At 36.0% G+C, this 20,108-nt stretch overlaps 1 protein-coding gene across 1 annotated transcript; it reads left to right on the forward strand.

The window, feature by feature from the left end:
* Positions 1 to 1,746: 1,746 nt before the first annotated feature.
* On the forward strand, positions 1,747 to 19,644 carry LOC135104465 (putative aminopeptidase W07G4.4). Its single transcript, XM_064011945.1, has 11 exons — positions 1,747 to 1,861; positions 8,344 to 8,483; positions 9,042 to 9,183; positions 10,000 to 10,117; positions 10,390 to 10,490; positions 11,130 to 11,305; positions 13,060 to 13,283; positions 14,400 to 14,573; positions 15,110 to 15,268; positions 15,951 to 16,103; positions 19,101 to 19,644. The coding sequence occupies exons 1-11, from the start codon at positions 1,797 to 1,799 to the stop codon at positions 19,233 to 19,235; spliced, it is 1,587 nt and encodes a 528-aa protein (XP_063868015.1). The 5' UTR covers positions 1,747 to 1,796; the 3' UTR covers positions 19,236 to 19,644.
* The last annotated feature ends 464 nt before the right edge of the window (positions 19,645 to 20,108 follow it).

The raw sequence follows: 20,108 nt of genomic DNA on the forward strand, positions 1-20,108 counted from the left end.
TTGTCATATGAAGAGCGACTAGCTGGAATGCAACTCCCAACCTTGGAAAAGAGATGAGAGGGAGGTGACTTGATTGCTTTATACAGATTGCTGAGTGGGATGGAGAAACTAGATGGGAAACATCTCTTTATAATGAATGAAAGAGAAACAAGTGGACATGGAAGAAAAATAAAAGTAACCACCTACAGAAGGGAAGAAGTTTAGCTTTCCTCATAGAAGCATAGAGGCATGGAATGGATGGGAAGGGGAAGTGGTGTGTGCTACAAATATTCATGACTTTAAGGAAAAGTTGGATAAAAACAGTTATGAAGACGGGACAGTATGAGCTTAGCTCCTCTCCCGTATGTCACAACTAGGTAAACACACACACACACACACACACACACACACACACACACACACACACACACACACACACACACACACACACACATATGTAATCATATATAAATTTTATTTCTGTATGTCTATTTTGTTTTACACAATAGTAAAACAATGTCTAAAAAACTCTTCTGAAGCAAAACTCCCCCTAGTTTAAGCTGTGGGCCACCACTGACGTTAATAATAATCTCACTAAGCTCACAAAGTTAATAGGATGACACCAGTCAGTAGACTGCTTAATAACTTATACTGCTCAGCTCCATAGAACTGGCATCCTTTTACTGTCATTTATTGGCCTTCTGCAGTGGCACTAATGTCAAAACTTTTTGATACCACCTTGTACATAAGGGATACATTCTTGCTTTGATATATATATAAAAGAAAAAAAAAATTACAAGAATCTGTTTGTCAATTCTGATATTCATTCTGGAACTAAGAATGCTAATGTTGCCATGAAGAAACTGGTAGCAATAGATTTTTAGTTGACTTCACAGTAGTGAGCCTGAGCAACAAAAGTTGTTTCCATGTTCTCTCAGATTACATAGTAGGTGTGTCTCCAAGGCCACACTTTATCTTGACAAGATTAAAAGATAGAGATTATTACTGGTTATCTCATTAGTTTATTGGCATCTCACAACACTTACAGTTGTTTTAGTACATTTAGGAACTGCACTGTGTTGATCAAGTGGTCTTTGTAGTCTCCTGTATTCTTCTGTTTTAAAGTATATATATATATATATATATATATATATATATATATATATATATATATATATATATATATATATATATATATATATATATATATATATATATATATATATATATATATATATATATATATATATATATATATATATATATATATATATATATATATATATATATATATATATATATATATATATATATATATATATATATATATATATATATATATATATATATATATATATATATATATATATATATATATATATATATATATATATATATATATATATATACATACATACATACACACACACACACACATATACACACACCTCTCTTTGTGGTGATGTTATGAAAATCTGCTTACTTATATCAAAGACCAGTCTATGTCAGTATTGCTGACTCATTGTAAGAAGCCAAGAATTCTTCAAATAGATTAGATAAAGTCATATGAGTCAAAAGGACAACACTCAGAATCTGATAAGAGACAAGTGCTTCTGTCTCATCATGACAGCATATTTTAATTGACTTTTTTTGCTATTGATTCTGAGTCTTTGGAATGATTTGCTTTCTGATATTTGGATTTACAAGAGTTATTGATTTGTGGGGATTTACTTTTATATTTACTGAATTAGAATGAATTTTGAGCTGTTTATAGTAATTGTTGTGAGTATGAGGCAAATGGCAACATTGGTGGGTGGATGTGGGCAGCAACTATCATGTTCTCAGTGCTCCAGACACCCACACCACACATGGCTGCTTCAAGGTACATCTCACAGCATACCAACACTTGGGGATCTCTGATGAGTATAGGTTTTATAATTATTGTACTAAAGTAAAACATACCATCAGAAATGAACAGTTATATTTGAACTCAATTCTTTTATATATAATATTCCTTAATTATTTGTCTAATTACATTAGGATGGGCTAGAATAATGATGGTTATAATATTTTCCCCTTATATAAAAACATTAGATAGTTTCTAAGTGGCAGCTGACTGTGATAATATATATATATATATATATATATATATATATATATATATATATATATATATATATATATATATATATATATATATATATATATATATATATATATATATATATATATATATATTATATATATAGTTTTATATAGTTTTTGAGACACTGAACACTACCAAGTTTGTTCTGCCCCAATCAGATATATATATATATATATATATATATATATATATATATATATATATATATATATATATATATATATATATATATATATATATATATATATATATATAGTCGTACCTCGGTACTCGACCGCCTCTATACTCGACCAAATCGGTGCTCGACCAAAAAATTCGAGTAGAAAATGCATCGGACCTCGAACAGATTTTCGGTACTCGACTAGCCGAGTCGACCCGAACGCACTCCTTGGCCCTTCTCGGCCCTTCTCGGCCAGCGCCAGCGGGTAAGCGTCAGTTCGACTCAGACCGCCAGCGGAGTAAGACATACGTAGTTTGTTCGAGTATTTCTTCCCAGATTTAAACTTTTTCGTGTTGCTCTAGCCCTTAATAATGGGTCCAAAGAAAGACAGTGATAAGGGGAAGGCAAAGAGGAAAACAGTGAGGACCACTATTGAACTGAAGAAGGAAATTATAGCAAAATATGAAAGTGGTGTACGAGTGTCCGACCTCGCGTCGCAGTACGAAATGGCAAAGTCAACCATTTCCACTATCTTGAAGCATAAGGAAGTGTTAAAGAAAGCTGATGTTGCAATGGGAGTGACAGCAATTAGTAAGCAAAGGCCTCAGATAATGGAAGAAATGGAGAAGTTGCTTCTTATCTTCACCAAGGAAAAGATGTCAGGGGACAGCATTAGTGAAGCTCTCATCTGCGAAAAAGCTCTTCAAATTTACGAAGATCTATTGAAAACTACTGGAGGTGAAAGTGCTAGTTCATTTACTTTCAAGGCAAGCAAGGGATGGTTTGAAAAATTTAGACATAGAACGGGAATTCATAGAGTTACCAGGCATGGGGAGGCAGCCAGTTCGGACAAAGCAGCGGCTGAGAAATATGTTACAGAATTCAGCGAGACCATCAAGGCTGAAGAGTATGTTCCTGAACAAGTGTTTAACTGTGACGAGACCGGCCTGTTTTGGAAGAAATTGCCGGCCAATACGTACATCACAAAGGAGGAGACAAAAATGCCTGGTCACAAGCCTATGAAGGACAGGCTAACGCTGTTATTGTGTGCCAATGCTAGTGGAGACTGTAAGATGAAGCCCTTATTAGTGTATCATTCAGACAATCCCCGTGTATTCAAGAGAAATAACATCATAAAAACTAAGTTACCAGTTATGTGGCGAGCTAACACTAAGTCGTGGGTCACAAGACAATTTTTTGCTGAATGGATCCATGAAGTGTTTGCTCCCCAAGTTAAGGCATACCTCATAGAAAAGAAGTTGCAATTAAAATGCCTTTTAGTGATGGACAATGCCCCTGCACACCCTCCAGGTCTAGAGGATGACTTAACAGATGAATACAGTTTCATCAAGGTGAAGTTCTTGCCCCCCAATACTACTCCCTTACTCCAGCCTATGGACCAACAGGTAATTGCTAACTTTAAAAAACTGTACACCAAGGCCCTCTTCCGAAAGTGTTTTGATGTGACATGTGATACCCAGTTGACCCTTAGAGAATTTTGGAAGGATCACTTTAATATCCTCAATTGTGTTAACATAATAGACCAAGCTTGGGGTAACGTCACTTATAGGACATTAAAATCTGCATGGCGAAAACTTTGGCCTGAGTGTGTACCTGAGAGGGACTTCGAGGGTTTCCAGTATGAGGCTGGTCCAAGCACTGCTGCTGTTATTCCTGCTGGTACATGTACTACTGAAGAAAATGCTGTCATGGAGGACATTCTTTCCATGGGAAGAAGTATGGGCATTGAGGTCAACAGGGAGGACATCGATGAGCTTGTGGAAGGCCACTCTTCTGAGTTGACCACAGAAGAGTTATTGTACCTGCAACAACAGCAACAGCAAGATTTGGTTCAGGAGCAGAAATCCTCAGAAGATGAGGATGTAAGAGAGGAGGCTTCCAGTGCAGTGATCAATGACATGTGTGCTAAGTGGGGTGAGTTGCAGGCGTTTGTTGAAAAATACCATCCTGATACAGCAGTCAGTAACCGTGCTGTGATAATTTTCAATGACACTGTTATGGCGCACTTCCGAAAAATAGTGCAGAAAAGGCAGAAGCAACTGACAATGGACAGGTTCCTTCTTAAAGAAAAGAGGAAGGCTACTGCCCAGCCAGATTCACCTCCACGGAAGAGAGAGAAAAGGGAGAAAACCCCTGAAGGCGCGTTACCTAGCGTCATCATAGAAGGGGATTCCCCTTCCAAGGAATAACCCTCCCTCCCGTCCTCTCCACATCCATTCCTGTATGCCATCAACCACTCTCCAAAACATAAGTAAATTATACAAAATGGTTTATAATGCTTTATTTATCTTTATCATGTACTGCTTGTGCACATTTACGTTTTATTGTTGTTTAGATACACGTTCTTATAATATTTTAGGTATTTTTCTTAATGGTAAGAACGGATTAAAATACTTTCCATTATTTCTTATGGGAAAATTGGTTTCGGTGTTCGAACAAATCGGTGCTCGACCACCACCTCAGAACGGATTATGGTCGAGTACCGAGGTACATCTGTATATATATATCTGATTGGGGCAGAACAAACTTGGTAGTGTTCAATGTCTCAAAAACTATATAAAACTATATATAATATATATATATATATATATATATATATAGTTTTATATAGTTTTTGAGACATTGAACACTACCAAGTTTGTTCTGCCCCAATCAGATATATATATATATATATATATATATATATATATATATATATATATATATATATATATATATATATATATATATATATATATATATATATATATATTATATATAGTTTTATATAGTTTTTGAGACATTGAACACTACCAAGTTTGTTCTGCCCCAATCAGATATATATATATATATATATATATATATATATATATATATATATATATATATATATATATATATATATATATATATATATATATATATATATATGATTGGGGCAGAACAAACTTGGTAGTGTTCAATGTCTCAAAAACTCAATTCCTCCATCTATCAACTCAACACAACCTTATAGACAACTATCCCCTCTTCTTCAATGACTCAATTAATTCAAAAACTCAATTCCTTTTTCTATCAGCTCAACACAACCTTATAGACAACTATCCCCTCTTTTTCAGTAACACTTAATTGTCCCCCTCTTCTACACTGAACATCATCAGTCTGTCATTTTCTTATAATCTAAACTGGAAATTTCACATCTCATCTCTAGCTAAAACAGCTCCTATGAAGTTAGGCATTCTGAGGCGTCTCCGCCAGTTTTTCTCACCCCTAGCTACTAACCCTGTACAAGGACCTTATTTGTCCATGTATGTAGTATGCTTCACATGTCTGGGAGTGGGTTCCACTCATACTGGTCTTTTAGAGAGAGTGGAATCAAAATTTTTTTGTCTTATCAACTCGTCTCCTCTAACTGACTGTCTTCAGCCTCTTTTTCATTGCTGCAGTGTTGCATCTCTAGCTATCTTCTACTGCTATTTTCATGCTAACTGCTCTTCTGATCTTGCTAACAGCATGCCTCCCCTCCTCCCATGGCCTCACTGCACAGGACTTTCTTCTTTCTCTCACCCCCATTCTGTCCACCTCTCTAATGCAAGAGTTAACCAGTATTCTCAATCATTCATCCCTTTCTCTGGTAAACTCTGGAACTCCTTGCCTGCTTCTGTATTTCCACCTTCCTATGACTAATTTCTTCAAGAGGGAGGTTTCAAGACACTTATCCTTCAAATTTTGACTACTGCTTTGGACCCTATTTGGGAACCAGCATCTCAGTGGGCTTTTTTTTTATTGGATTTTTGTTGCCCTTGGGCGGTGCCCCTCCTACATAAAAAAAGAAAAAAATACACACACACACACACACACACATATGCATATATATATATATATATATATATATATATATATATATATATATATATATATATATATATATATATATATATATATATATATATATATTTTATGGTGTAAATCTGATAAGCACATATTTTGATGCTTTCCATTATAAGATCACAGGCATTTTGTCTTATCAACTCTTTTCTGACTGATTGACTGACTCCTCAGCCTCTTTCATCACTGCAACATTGCATCTCTTGCTATTTTCTATCCGTATTTTTGTGCTAACTGCTCATCTGATTTTGCTACTGCATGCTTCCCCTCCTCCCATGGTTTTACTGCACAAGACTTTATACTTTCATCCCTATTCTATCCACCTCTCTAATCCAAGAGTTAAACAGTATCCTAAATTATTCAGGCTTTTTCTGGTAAACTCTGGAACTTCCTTCCTGTTACTGTATTTCTGCCTTTGTTTGACTTGAATCCTTTCAAGTGGGAGGTTTCAAGACACTTATTCTTCAATTTTGGATGATCCATTTTTGCTTATCTTTAGGGAGTGGCATTCTTAGTGGACATTTTATTTTTGTTTCTTTTCTTTTTCTTTTTTCTTTTTGTTGCCCTTGACCTGTGCTCTTCTTACATAAAAAACCTTGAATATGTCTACAACAGATGTGTTCATGATTTATTTACCTGCTTATTGATATATTTCTTCTTTTTGGTGTGTGAGGTGGGTTTTTATGCAGTTTGGGATTTTTATGGATGGGAGTTATTTCCATCTTATCTTTGTGGTGCACCATAATCCACTATCATTCCACTGTCCAATGATGAAGACACCAAGTTTTATTTGATACAAGTGAGCTACAAAGAACAGAAGTAAAGCTTGTAGTGAGATGGGGGTAGCTTCATATTACTGCTCAGTCAACAATGACTTTACAAGAGCAACTTAGCAGGCAATTACTGGCTGAAAATAAACAGAACATTTTTGTTTTTTCAGTAGCTCTTTATTTGTGGTGTTTCATAAGGTACAAGATTCTTGCTTGGATGTTTCCATATTTTCCGTATGTCATAAAAAAAATATTAGTAAATGAAAAGTAAAGGGCAAGGATGTTGGACTAGCAATTTTATATTTTCATTTTACATGAAGAAAGTCTTTGCTTACAATTTAGACATTTCATTAGGATTTTATTTTCTTCTGTGGATGCTACTGATGGAAGGTGTAAGGATGTAACAGTATTCTATTATGAAGTACTCCTGCAAGTCTTCTTAATACAGTTTTTGAAGAATGCTTTTCCTTATCTTCCACATATTGTTAGAAATGGAGTGAAACCCATTTTCTACACTTTACCTTATTCCATTTTGTCTGTGTCTTGATCATGTAAATAATTCTCACTTCCTGTTGAGTGCCTTAACCCTTAAGAGGTAGGTTATAAGGTTTTCCAGTTTGTCTTTTCCTTCTCTCATTTTTAAGTTGTTGCAGTGGTTTGTGGTTAGGATGACTCCCAGGCCTTCACACAACTACTGTACTCTCACTCAGTGTTGCTGCAATTGTCATGATGAGAAGATCTGCAGTTTTTTTTTTTTTTTTTTTTTTTTTTTTTTTTTTTTTTTTTTTTTTTTTTCTTAATCCATTTCTGACCCAGAATTTCTGTAGCCTGTGTCTTCAACTCCTCTTAAGCCTGCTCTTAACAGAAAATGTGAGGGAGGCCATGTGAGCCACAAATTTGGTGACTGGCATGAAAAAAATGAAAATATGGTGAAACACAGTTATCAGTGAGGAGCATGGAGAGGATTAACCTCTTGCCTTGTAAATACTAGGCACCATTCTGAACATAAGTCTACTGCAAGAAGAAAATAACTCACATAAAAAAAAATGATCATGAGATTTCAGGTTTGTGACAAATTAAAGAGAAAGGATGGATAAAGGGGATGGCCTTAAATTTAAAGTAATTAACGCTATCAAAGCTGTGAAATTAATTATCAGAATAGAGCAAAATCCATGAAAATGTCAAAACATTGCTGTATGAAGGGAAATGATTTGCAACAGTGCCCCTGCCCGTAGGGGTTACCAATAAGATGTCACATGTTCATTGAAACTTGTGATTATAATCATGATATATGACAGATAGAGGTAGTATGCTCTCTGAAAAATATTACCATTGTAAATATCTGCATGCACCAACACAAGCTGCATCATAACATTTTTTTGCATGTGATGCCCTCTCTTCAGTGTTCCGTGTGAGGTGCGAGCAGAAGCATCTGTGGCAGCAGCTGGTTATGATGGAATCGTGCTGGTAACTGACTCTTTGGAGAAGCTTCAAGGGCAGTTCAGCCCACTTCAGGCACCACTCAAGGAACAAGCAAGTTTTGGTAAGCTTTTAGAGATTTATCAGTCATGAAAAGTACTGTATTGGACAGCTTACAAGATGCAGTCTTCCTCTAAAACTCTCAAGAAATTTTCTCATGCAGTTTTGAAGTTGAAGTTGGGAGTGTGAAGCTAAAATCATCCCCATGTCTGTCACAAGTAACTAATGAGATAAACAATTGAATGTGAGGTGGGAGCAATAACATCTTGTCAAACTATGTATTCTGCATCAAGTAGTGTGTGTTTATTACAGATCAAACTTATCTCTCTGAAGCAGGTGTATTTCAAGATTTAGTGCCTTGTGAGGCATCAGATATAGTAGGTAAATAATTATGAAAAAGAGTACTGAGAGAATGAGGTTGTTACAAATGAAGAAAGTCTGTAAGTGCTGTGTTTCATTGAAAATTATTGCTAAGAACAGTAAATAGGCTTTGGATTGGGTAATAGAGGACAGGAAGCATTAGAAATATTAATAGGTCATTAATCCTTACTTGATCATGGTGTATGATTGGATTGGATTAAAAAAGAAGAAAAGTAAGCTGAGGAAGATTGTGTTATTGCAGATGAGTCACTGTTGAAGGATGGAGGCTGTGTCAGGGTGGAGTTGCCTGCTGCCCGCTTAGTTTTTGCCCCTACTGGCCCACTGGAACGTGACCAGGATGACGTGCGAAGGTTTGCAGATGCTGCTGCAGAAGGGATAAAAAGGCAAGTGGTAGCATCACTGCACTTCTACTGATTCATGATTTACTGAAGGAGCTGCATACACCTACACTTTCTTTAATTATGGACATCATTCTTGTGTATTTGCATTATTTAAGTACGAAGTAATTATGAAATTACTCCTTATCTCTTGAAGTTATTCGCACCATATGAATAAGAGTTAATGAAAATTATCACTGTTACATGCAGTTGTGTTGTGAAACATTTTAGTGCATTGTGTAATTGTAGAAAGTTCTAGGGAGACATGCTTCTCTTAAAGCTATGTAGTGTATATAATTGCTGTCACTACAGTACATCTTCCTTGTGTGTTGTTGCAGAACCATTGTCTGTGTGTGTGTGTGTGTGTGTGTGTGTGTCAATATTCATTATTTGTTGAAGTGCTTAAAAGAATTAGTTATAATGCAAAGGAACAGAAAACTCCATTAGAGACACAGCAGCCATGCAGTTTTTAATGAAAATGTGATATTGTTGCACTGAGTGCACAGTATTGCACTGAGACCCAAGTATGTCATTGGATACGAGAAAGTAAGAATACCAAATTGCTTCTTGTTGAATATATATTAATGTTTCTTATTTCTTCGTAAATGAACTCTGAATGCAACCTGTGAAATTAAACGAGTCACCAACATCTGCTGATTATGATTTATTGTAGCATGTCCAGGGGAACAGTGAAATAAACATTAGGATCTGAAAAAAAGGAAGTTTTTACTCTTATTCAGAGGAAGAGTATAACATGAAATATGTTACCAGTGAAACTTTGCCTTAGGTAACTTTATTTGTTCACTGTAGCACTTTTTACAGGGCCTTAAAGGTTGGCATACGACGGCCTCTTCTTGTACGTGGCCCTGATCAGGCCTTTCCTCAGGCTGACCTGGTGACACTTCTGGGTGCTCTGCATGCTCTCTATGTTCCTCTTGAGGTAGGTGTTTTTCTTATTGGTATGTGGCAGCTGCTTCCCCACATCATAAGGATTTTTTTTCTGTTTGAGATAATTTTCTTTCTAAAAATAAATGGGGACACTTTTGTCAGAGCCATCTTATTGAGGAAATTCTTAGGAAGAGGTGTCATCTGCAGATAAAAAAAAAAAAAAAGAGTTCAAAGGAGTTTGTGTACAAAAGGAATCGTGGTGAGGAAAGTTATATTTTAGCTTGATTTCATACCTTCATTCTTTTGTATTCATGCTTGTTAAAGATCAGAGAGGATGTGCCCAAGAAGGCCTCAAAGACATCAGTGCTTGGCTTTGTGGGTAGCAACAAGACTGTCCAACTGGCTGTTGCCCTAGAGAGTGGAAGGTGAGTGGTATCTGTTTTGGTTTTATAGTATATTGAAATAAAACTAAAAAAATTACAGAAAGTTTCATATATTCCTTCAAAGATGGAACTCATGATGGATAAGAATGTTTTTTGCAGTCTTTTACTTTGTTTACCTTGTTTTAGGATCATGTAAGCATCTTTTGTTGTATTGTTCTTAGATTTCCTCTGTTAATGAAGAGAGGAAACCATGAAATACAATATATGAAAGGAGACCCTAAGAAGTTAATACCAGTGGTGATACGAGATTGAAATAAGATGAGACCTGAATACATTGTTCAAAATACTACAAAGTCATGCTTAACCAGAAGATATTATTATTTTGAAATTTCCAGGTGAATTACACATGTGTTTATGTAATTGCCTGGGAGCATGATATTATTGTGGTTTATGTAGTGGCAAGAGCATAACTGGTCAAAAAAACAGATAAATGAGTTTGTGAAAATTTCTCTAATGTAGAGCTTCCTCTCAAGGTATTGAGAAGCTAAAAGTTTGAAATGGGGTTGCCATGCTGAAGCAGGTAATGCAGCCCACCCACACCTTGATTTGTAAATTGATCAGTAGTAGATTTATACTGTCATTGTTATATAGACACATTGCTACATTGTGTGCAATTCCCAGGGTTGTTGCACGTGACATCGGAGGCTCTGATCCTGAGCGCATGGCTCCTCCTCGAGTTGAGGATTATGTTAAGAAGGTGTTTGAGGGGAGCAGTGTAACTGTAAATGTAGTATCAGATGATGCTACACTCTGCCGCGAATTCCCCCTCTTCTCAGCTGTCAATAGATGTGCTAAAGGTAATTATACGTAAATTTATTGATATTATAGTTTGTGGTATGAGATGTGATGAACAGTTTCTAGGGTACATCCTTAAAAGCCCAAAACCTGATCTAATTTTAGTTTCATCACCATTCTTTTTGAGGTATTCAGTTTGTGCACAAATTCACCACTTTTAGCATCTGCGTCACACTTAAAATGTTCCCTAGAAATCCTGTTCTTTTAGTGTGTTGAATGCTATGCTGGATCTCCTCCACAGTGTCAAAATGGTGATCCTTCAACTTGACCTTTATGTTGGAAAGAAGCAGTTTGCTAAATCTGGAAAATAGATGATATAGTGAGTGATGATCATGTTGCTCTTCTTGTTACCCTTGCATTGCAAGAAGGCCTACTGTCATGATGGAGCATCCAGTTTCTGGTGTGCTACATACGAGTATCACATAATTTGATCTCCCTCAGATCCCATAGAACAGTCAAAATTTATGGTAAAAAAAGAAAATAATAATGATAAAAATAAATAAATAAATAAATAATCTCTTGCTTGTACTCCTGACCTACATTGCCTTCTCTGGTCCTGGAGAGTGCAAGCTCTTTCAATATGAAATATGGTGTTTGGTATCTGGATCATAGTTGTGAAACCAGCTCTCACCACCAGCTAATTTTTATGTGAAGGTGATGTGTATGTGATGATAAAAATCCTCACAGACTTTAAAGTGCTATTTGTCCTTGGAGTTCAATCAAAGCCTAGGTGTGAACTCAGGATGGTCATGGTGCAAGTTTAAGTTTAAGACTTGAATAGTACATGAACTGTTCCATATGATGCACTGACAGCTGATGTGAAAACTATACCATTTTTCATGACACTTTGGGGTTGTGCTTGTGGATGGTTGTCCCAGCATAAAGTTGTCTCCCTTGGTGCATGAATGCCACTCAAAACACCTCACCCCTTCTCATTGTTGTATACCTGCTTCGTTTTAGGGATATTTTGCCAGTTTCTTGACTGAAATTGAATAAGATGTCTGTTTTCTGTTCAAGTTTGAAAGTGAGCAAGTGAACTAGATTGCAAAAAAAAAGGAGCATAATACAGGAAGTGATGATAACAGCTTAACACCATGTTGCATACTGACTTACTAAAGCTGCTGTCTTATGTTCATTCATATGGATGATCTGTTTTGATTGTTTGTGGTGGAAACAGCCTTGGAACTTGTTGATTGCACCTCATATGTAGTGTAATGTTTCATTAGTGATCATTTATAGTTAGTTTGAAAAATAGATTTAAATAAGGAAAACTGAATGTATTATTATCAGTAAAATCATAATGATTATTGTCTCCATGTTCTTTTGGTAGAGTATGTGCTAACCTTGCAGATAATCTTATAAATTATATTAGGTTAATTTTCAGTCTGTAGTTACTAAAGTGGCTTAGATTTCAATTTCAAGTAGCATTGTAGTGATGTAACATGCATTAAATTCATTCTTAAATATACTGTGGCTGTTTTGATTTTTCAGAGCACAGTTGAGAAATTTAATCTTCAAGTCTAATGAGTTGACATCTGTTTATGTCCAGGCTTCACACTTACAAATAAGAAAAGCAACATTGTACCATATGCACTGCCCTGAATGTATAACAAAACATTTACACATGCACTTAAGTTTGTTATACATGTATTGAATTTATAAATGTATTTTAGAGATAAAAACAACAAATAGATTGACTCATTAGATTTTGAACTCTGTAATACTTTTAGTACACTGCCCTTTTTGTCTTCCTCAGGGGTAGCACGTCATCGTGGGCGTGTGATTCACCTCACCTATGTGGGATCAGGCCCTGTAGAGTACACTCTGATGCTGGTAGGAAAGGGGGTCACTTACGACACTGGTGGAGCTGATATCAAGGCCGGGGGTGTGATGGCTGGCATGCACCGGGACAAGTGTGGCTCAGCAGCTGTAGCAGGTTTCATGCAGATCCTCAGTAAGCTGCAGCCACCCAATTTGAAGGTAGGTGTGTTAGTTAGTTATAATGTGCTATGAGAACATTTTTATTACTTTGAACATTTAGGATAGTTTTATGATGGTTTCAAGCAGTGTATACTTCACATTCATGGAAGTGAAACAATAGTTGTAGCAACAGTAAAGAAGAATTAAAGGACTTAAACAGAAAAAAAAAAATTATGTAGGATATGTGATTTGTGTTGGAGGCAGTGCTACTAGTGTAGTGGTGAGAATTAGAAATGGCTGGATGAAAATTAAGTGAAGCATGATATACAGATATGATTTACTCAGTTCTCCATAGTTCTATAACAGTGGAATCCTGTACAAAACTTTTGCATTCATTTGATCTTTTCTCAACTATGAAAATTTTTCGTTGTCTTTACTAAAAGTTATAAATTTTAATGTGAAATATTTATCTGAATCAACCTTTATGATAATCACTTTTTTGTGTCATCTTTTGTTGCTTCTTCCCCTATCCTACCAAAGATGCTGACTCTAAATGCAAGGACCTTGCTCACCTAGATATGAAGTACAGATCTCATGTGTATGTGTTGGGGGATTCACTCATAATACTTCCAAGTAGGAAGGTGTTAAAGGTAAACTTTCTCATCCTTAACTAGTCTTTCAAAGTTAGTGAAGTGTTGTATCTCTTGCATTGTTCTTCTGTTTTCATGGTTACTGCATTCTAAAATTTCTGTCTGCATGTATCCCATTTCCCATGGCTCCAGCACACAGTACCAGCCTAATCATTGTACATACTCAAGAATGATCTGCATCTTCAGTTAATCACACTGGCAAACTCTGGAGCACTGCCTTATTCAGTTTTGTCCCTTTATCTTTGACAGATTATTTAAGAAAGGAGTATTGAGACACCTGGAAAACTAAATTAGACCCTTAAGAATTACTGTTTATTTTAGGGAGAGCATCCTATTTTTTCCAATATTATAGTTCTTGGTCAATATCTCTATGCAATAGAATATATATAAAGAAAAATATTTTTATTTCTCACTATATGAAATCATAGAATCATCAATGAAATGAGCATTCTTTTTTATAATTTATCATAATCTTACTGCTGTGATGCCTTTTCATATTTCAAAAGGCATGTCATATTCACAACAGGTAATTGGCTCCATGGCAATGGTCCGGAACAGTGTTGGATCAGAATGCTATGTAGCTGACGAGATTATAACCTCTCGTGCTGGAGTACGGATTCGAATTGGCAACACTGATGCAGAGGGACGGATGGCCATGGCTGATGTGCTGTGTCTCATGAAGGAAAAGGCTGTCAAAGAGGTGGGTGTTGATAGAAGTTTTACTATGAAATGTGGAAGGGAATAAATGACGACTTGTGCTGAATTGCATTTCTTCACTGTACTTGTAGTTTGATCAGTATAAAATTGTGGTGTTTAAGGTAATATAGCCTTTGAATCAACTCATTGTTTAGCAAGCCAGAAACTCAGATATTTGTAAGTGTTGGACAGATCAGCTGATACCCAAATGTAGAACATGGACTTGGGCTAAGCTTCTGTTGAGATCCTGCCATTTTCATCATATATATCACAAAGTTCTTAGTGTACAGTATATTATTAGGATCTTCAGATTAATCATGTTTTAGATCACATTTGTAATTAAAAAATATTTGCTTAGGATATCTGAATATCATGCTATAGAAAAAAAAAAAACAAGCTTCATCATTTAGTAGGTAATGATCAACGATCCAGAATCATGATGGTTAAGAACAGGAAGTGTAATATTTAAAAAAAATTGATCTTTTCTTAGATGGAGATAGAAATTTAGATGCTAAAGACTACATATGTATGACTTTACAGGTCAATCCTCACCTGATGACCATTGCAACACTTACTGGTCATTGCTGTCTGGCATATGGCAACAGTTACTCTGCTATCATGGACAATGGCCCAGCCAGCCAGGCTGCTGTAGCTCACACCATCCAGGCAGCTGGAGAAGAGGTGGCTGATCCACTGGAGGTATGTCTATAAAGTTGCATCAAAACACATTGACACCTCACTCTTCTTGGAGTTACAGATAGGACAAAAATCACGTATCTTGTTTAGAACAATAATTTAAAACAAAAATAATTCTAAGTAGATTACCAATAGGTTGAAATATAAAATAGGTCTGAAGAAAGGAATTTATAAGAGAACAAAAAATGGAGAACAGCAGTTAAAGGATAGGTACAATGAAATAGCTAGATCACTCAGAAAAAAAAAAAAAAAAAACATACATAAAGCGAAAAGGACAATCCAGCAGGCTCCTTTCAGATGCACAAGAATAAATTTAGGGACAATATTGGCCCTCTAAGCAGAAAAATCAGATAATTTTATTTGAGGACATGATTGAGGTATTAAAAGATTGTGTCTTAACAATTTTTACTCCAGGAAACTTTGTTAAGTGTGAAGTAGATCAGATGTGTACAAGAGGGAAGAAAGAAAAATTTATTCAGAGTATTTGCATAACTAGGGAAATTATCTTCAGAGAACAGTTATTGAAAACACATAGGGTATGTGTTTATAGAAGTGTTTAAAAGGGTAAAATGAACATGTCTTGTTCTTGCTAAGCTTTCATTCATACTATATTATATTTCTCATTATCTCCTTCCTAGGATGCTATTCCTTAGTGAAAGTTAGGATAAGAATTGAATGTTCACAGGTTTCAACCATTCGACGTGAAGACTATGAATTCCATGCTGGAAAGAGTGAATATGAGGATGTCCTCCAAAGCAACAATAAGCCTTCAACTCAAACCCCAAGGGGTCACCAGAGTCCTTCAGCCTTCCTGGTGTTAGCCTCAGGTCTGGATAAGGTAGGTGATTGTTTTTATAGCAGTGGTGAGATTGACAGGTTTTAAGAAAAAAATTTGGAGCCACTTCCATGCAGTTTGGTCAAAATGTTATGTAATAATGCTATACTAAATATCTTTGAAACATTTCATACAATCTCCACTTCTGCTTTAAATATCCATCAAATTTGAGGGTGAGCATTTAGCACAAACAACTTGAATTGTATTGCTCTCCATTATTCTTATTATTCTGTAATGATTTTAAAAGTTTCCCAAAAGTCCATTTAATTTCTTAGCTTGTTAACTTGGCAACTCAGCATTAGATTATTTATGCATCCCTTTTCCCTCTATTCTCTCCTTTCAGCTTTATGTAAATACTGGGTGTAACACATGTTTTTGCAAATATTGCTAGAGATGAAAGTATAGCTTATTTTAGGTGGAAAATCTTGTTTAGCTGTGTTATGAAATTCAAGTGTTGCCTGGCGACAGACACAAGTCTGGGATGGGCTAGTATCCATGGCAGGATGTGTTGACATGTACAAGTATGTCCAATAGTGAAATTGTGAATGATTTAATCATGATTCCTGAGTTTTGGAACTTTACAGTATCCCATAATGAGACTGATGGTATTAATGGACAGGTGATTTACTGATAAACACTACACAAGGATGGTAATGCTGTAATTAACAATGAATGAAATAAGAGGCTTCATGGCACCCTGCCTGCCTGGGCAGGGAGAGAGTGGAATGAGGCTGGCATCAAATCAGTTGATTACCAGTCACTTGCAGTCTCACACTGAGACTGTGACAGGGAATACATTTAGATTGTATTGAATAATTTCGAGAGAGAGAGAGAGAGAGAGAGAGAGAGAGAGAGAGAGAGAGAGAGAGAGAGAGAGAGAGAGAGAGAGAGAGAGAGAGAGAGAGAGAGAGAGAGAGAGAGAGAGAGAGAGAGAGAGAGTGTGTGTTGTTTCTCTGCCATTGTTACTTGCCTAGTCCAACCATTGTATCTGTCACCTTGTAATCCCTGGGCTGGCATGTCACACACACAAGGAGATAGGATATGCAGGATCACACTTAGTCATGTTTATTGAGGATCCTCTGACACCCCGCAGAAACAGGTTGAGGAGACGTGTGTGTGTGTACGTGATTGTTGTCAGTAGACAACTGCCATTGGCCTGGGGTGTAGGTGGTAGCTGACCTGACCTATTAGTCGACCTCATTGAAATGGCCAGGTCACTAAGGGATTAACTCTGTCTGGGTCATTAAGGGCTTAGCTCAAGTCAGGTATGGGCATGGAGATCAGTACATTAGCACTTGTGTGTGTGTGTGTGTGTGTGTGTGTGTGTGTGTGTGTGTGTGTGTGTGTGTGTGTGTGTGTGTGTGTGTGTGTGTCTTTGTCTGTGTCTGTGTGTGTGCATGACAACCAAGCCACTCTTGAATTTCTCAGCACAGCTAAAACAAGGCCTCAAAATACATTTGTACATAGAATACTTTTGACTTAAAATAACCTGTACTTTCACATCCAGCAATATGCACAGAAACTTGTGTTACACCCTGTATGTTGTATTTCACTAATTATTTGATTGGCATTTATATGCATTCTTATAATTCCATTCTCTGAGTGAGGTGCATATAAAATATAGATTCGCCTTCAAAGTCTGATGGAACTGCTCCCAGAATTGGCATACCATTCCTCCTAAGTGCTGTGTAGCTCTGTTTTGGAGATATACAAAGGAATTAGAATATATATCTGTTTACAGTTAATTCTTGCACAGCTACTTGTTCCTGCTCCAGCACATGACTTTGATACACAATTGTTTCTCAAGTCATGAGTAAGGACTTAGGGTTTATAATCCGTACAGAGGGCGTTCAAATTGCAAGAGATACATTCTTGAAGGTTGCTTATAAGATGTTTTGCTCATAACTCGTCATCGTAATTTGTCAGTAAAAAAAAGTATCCTATGTTCCGCAAACAATGTAATGCTTACTTACTTGACACTCAGAGAGAGAGAGAGAGAGAGAGAGAGAGAGAGAGAGAGAGAGAGAGAGAGAGAGAGAGAGAGAGAGAGAGTGCACCTTGCCTTATGGGTGATGTGATACTACTGAGTAGTGACAGGCTTGAGGCTTCTGCCAAACGCAAGAATCATGGATGCCAGACATACAACCCAGGTTAAAGTGATACGCATCTCTCTCTTTCTCATGCACATTTGTTTTCTCTCTCTCTCTCTCTCTCTCTCTCTCTCTCTCTCTCTCTCTCTCTCTCTCTCTCTCTCTCTCTCTCTCTCTCTCTCTCTCTCTCTCTCTCTCTCTCTCTCTCTCTCTCTCTCTCTCTCTCTCTCTCTCTCTCTCTCTCTCTCTCTCTCTCTCTCTCTCTCTCTCATGCACATTTTTTTTCCTTTCTCCCTCTCTCCATCTCAGGTTATACACACCTTCATTCATATAATTTATTAAGATGGCTGGGGTGAAAGCATAAGACAGGTATGTTTGCCTATACCTGGACTTTATGGAGCAGGCTTTCTACCCCATGCAGTCCAACCCTCCCTCCTCTGTGCCTCTCAGAGGCTGACTGGCAGGGATTCATATGCCATGGATTTTCAAGCCAGACTCACTGTGGTGCAGTATGATAAGTTTTTAAATTAAATTTAAATTTTAAATAAACTGCTTCAGGACCTGTGTCCTGAGGCGCCAGGTGGTCCTTCGCTCTACTGCTGCACTGTGTGGGCAGTGTTGAAACAGCGTACTAGGTAAATAGGGCACATAGCGCCAAATATGAACTTTTAGTCAACAAAGGGAACAATATCAAGGGCACAATTTCACGGTGCAAGTAGACTGCTTGTATCTCAGAACATTTGTAACTCGTTACCTAGTAACTCGGACACCCTTTGTATATTAGAATATATATATATCTCCCCTTCTTGCCAGAACAAAAGAATGCTTCCTTCAAAGAATGATGTTGTCAGTTCAGGATGCTGAATGCCTCAAGTAAAACTTGTTATGACATTAATACTTTATGTGACAGCATGGGAAGGACAGCAAGCAGCCCATCAAGTACACTCACTTGGATATTGCTGGAGGATCAGGACCATTTCCAGGCATCCCAACTGGAGCACCAATTCTTGCTCTGGCTAAAGCCTTTATACCCAGTGTCTTTTAATAGTTTAGGAACACGGACTTGGCCATGTACTTAACAGTTTGCTCTACAGTAAGGTGATATAAGCTATTTTGTCATAATTCAGATTAAGAAATCAGTACAATTGTTAGGATATGACTAAGCTTTTTTTTACCTACTCAAATGTTATTACTCCTTTTTTATTCATTTTGATGCATTCTGTAGGAAATAAAAATATGATGACTCAAGTCACACAAACTGATACTATTTGTATTCACTCATAAGAATATGATACATTCTTTAGTTTCCATAATTTTAAATAACTTCAAGGTAATAATAATAATGAATATGGTAAACTTAGGTAGTTGTCATTGCCTGAGAATTATGCTTATGTTATTCCTCATTGTTGGGAAATTGGTTGCTTTGGTTGAGCTAATTAAAATTTATGAAAATATCATATATTTTTATTGTCCACTAAAAGAAAGGGAAAAAAAAAATGAAAAAAACTCCATTAAAATATAGGATATTCAGAAATAATAAGATTGTCCTTCAAAATTTCTAAGATAGAAAATAAATCTCAGGGCTCTCAAAAATATACCTTAATATGTAAATAATAATAAGTATATTAAATTAAATAAGGTAAACTATAAATAAAAAAAATAATAATAATAAATATAAAAATAAAATCAATAAAATATATATATATATATATATATATATATATATATATATATATATATATATATATATATATATATATATATATATATATATATATATATATATATAATGTGTTGTCTGAAAATAACGATATGCTTTACAACCAACAACCAAATTCATTCTACTGTCTATCCCATGGAAATACATACTCTGTCCAGTTCACAGAGCTATCATATATATATATATATATATATATAT

The sequence above is a fragment of the Scylla paramamosain genome, chromosome 1, assembly GCF_035594125.1.
Source record: "Scylla paramamosain isolate STU-SP2022 chromosome 1, ASM3559412v1, whole genome shotgun sequence".
Classification (NCBI taxonomy): domain Eukaryota; kingdom Metazoa; phylum Arthropoda; class Malacostraca; order Decapoda; family Portunidae; genus Scylla; species Scylla paramamosain.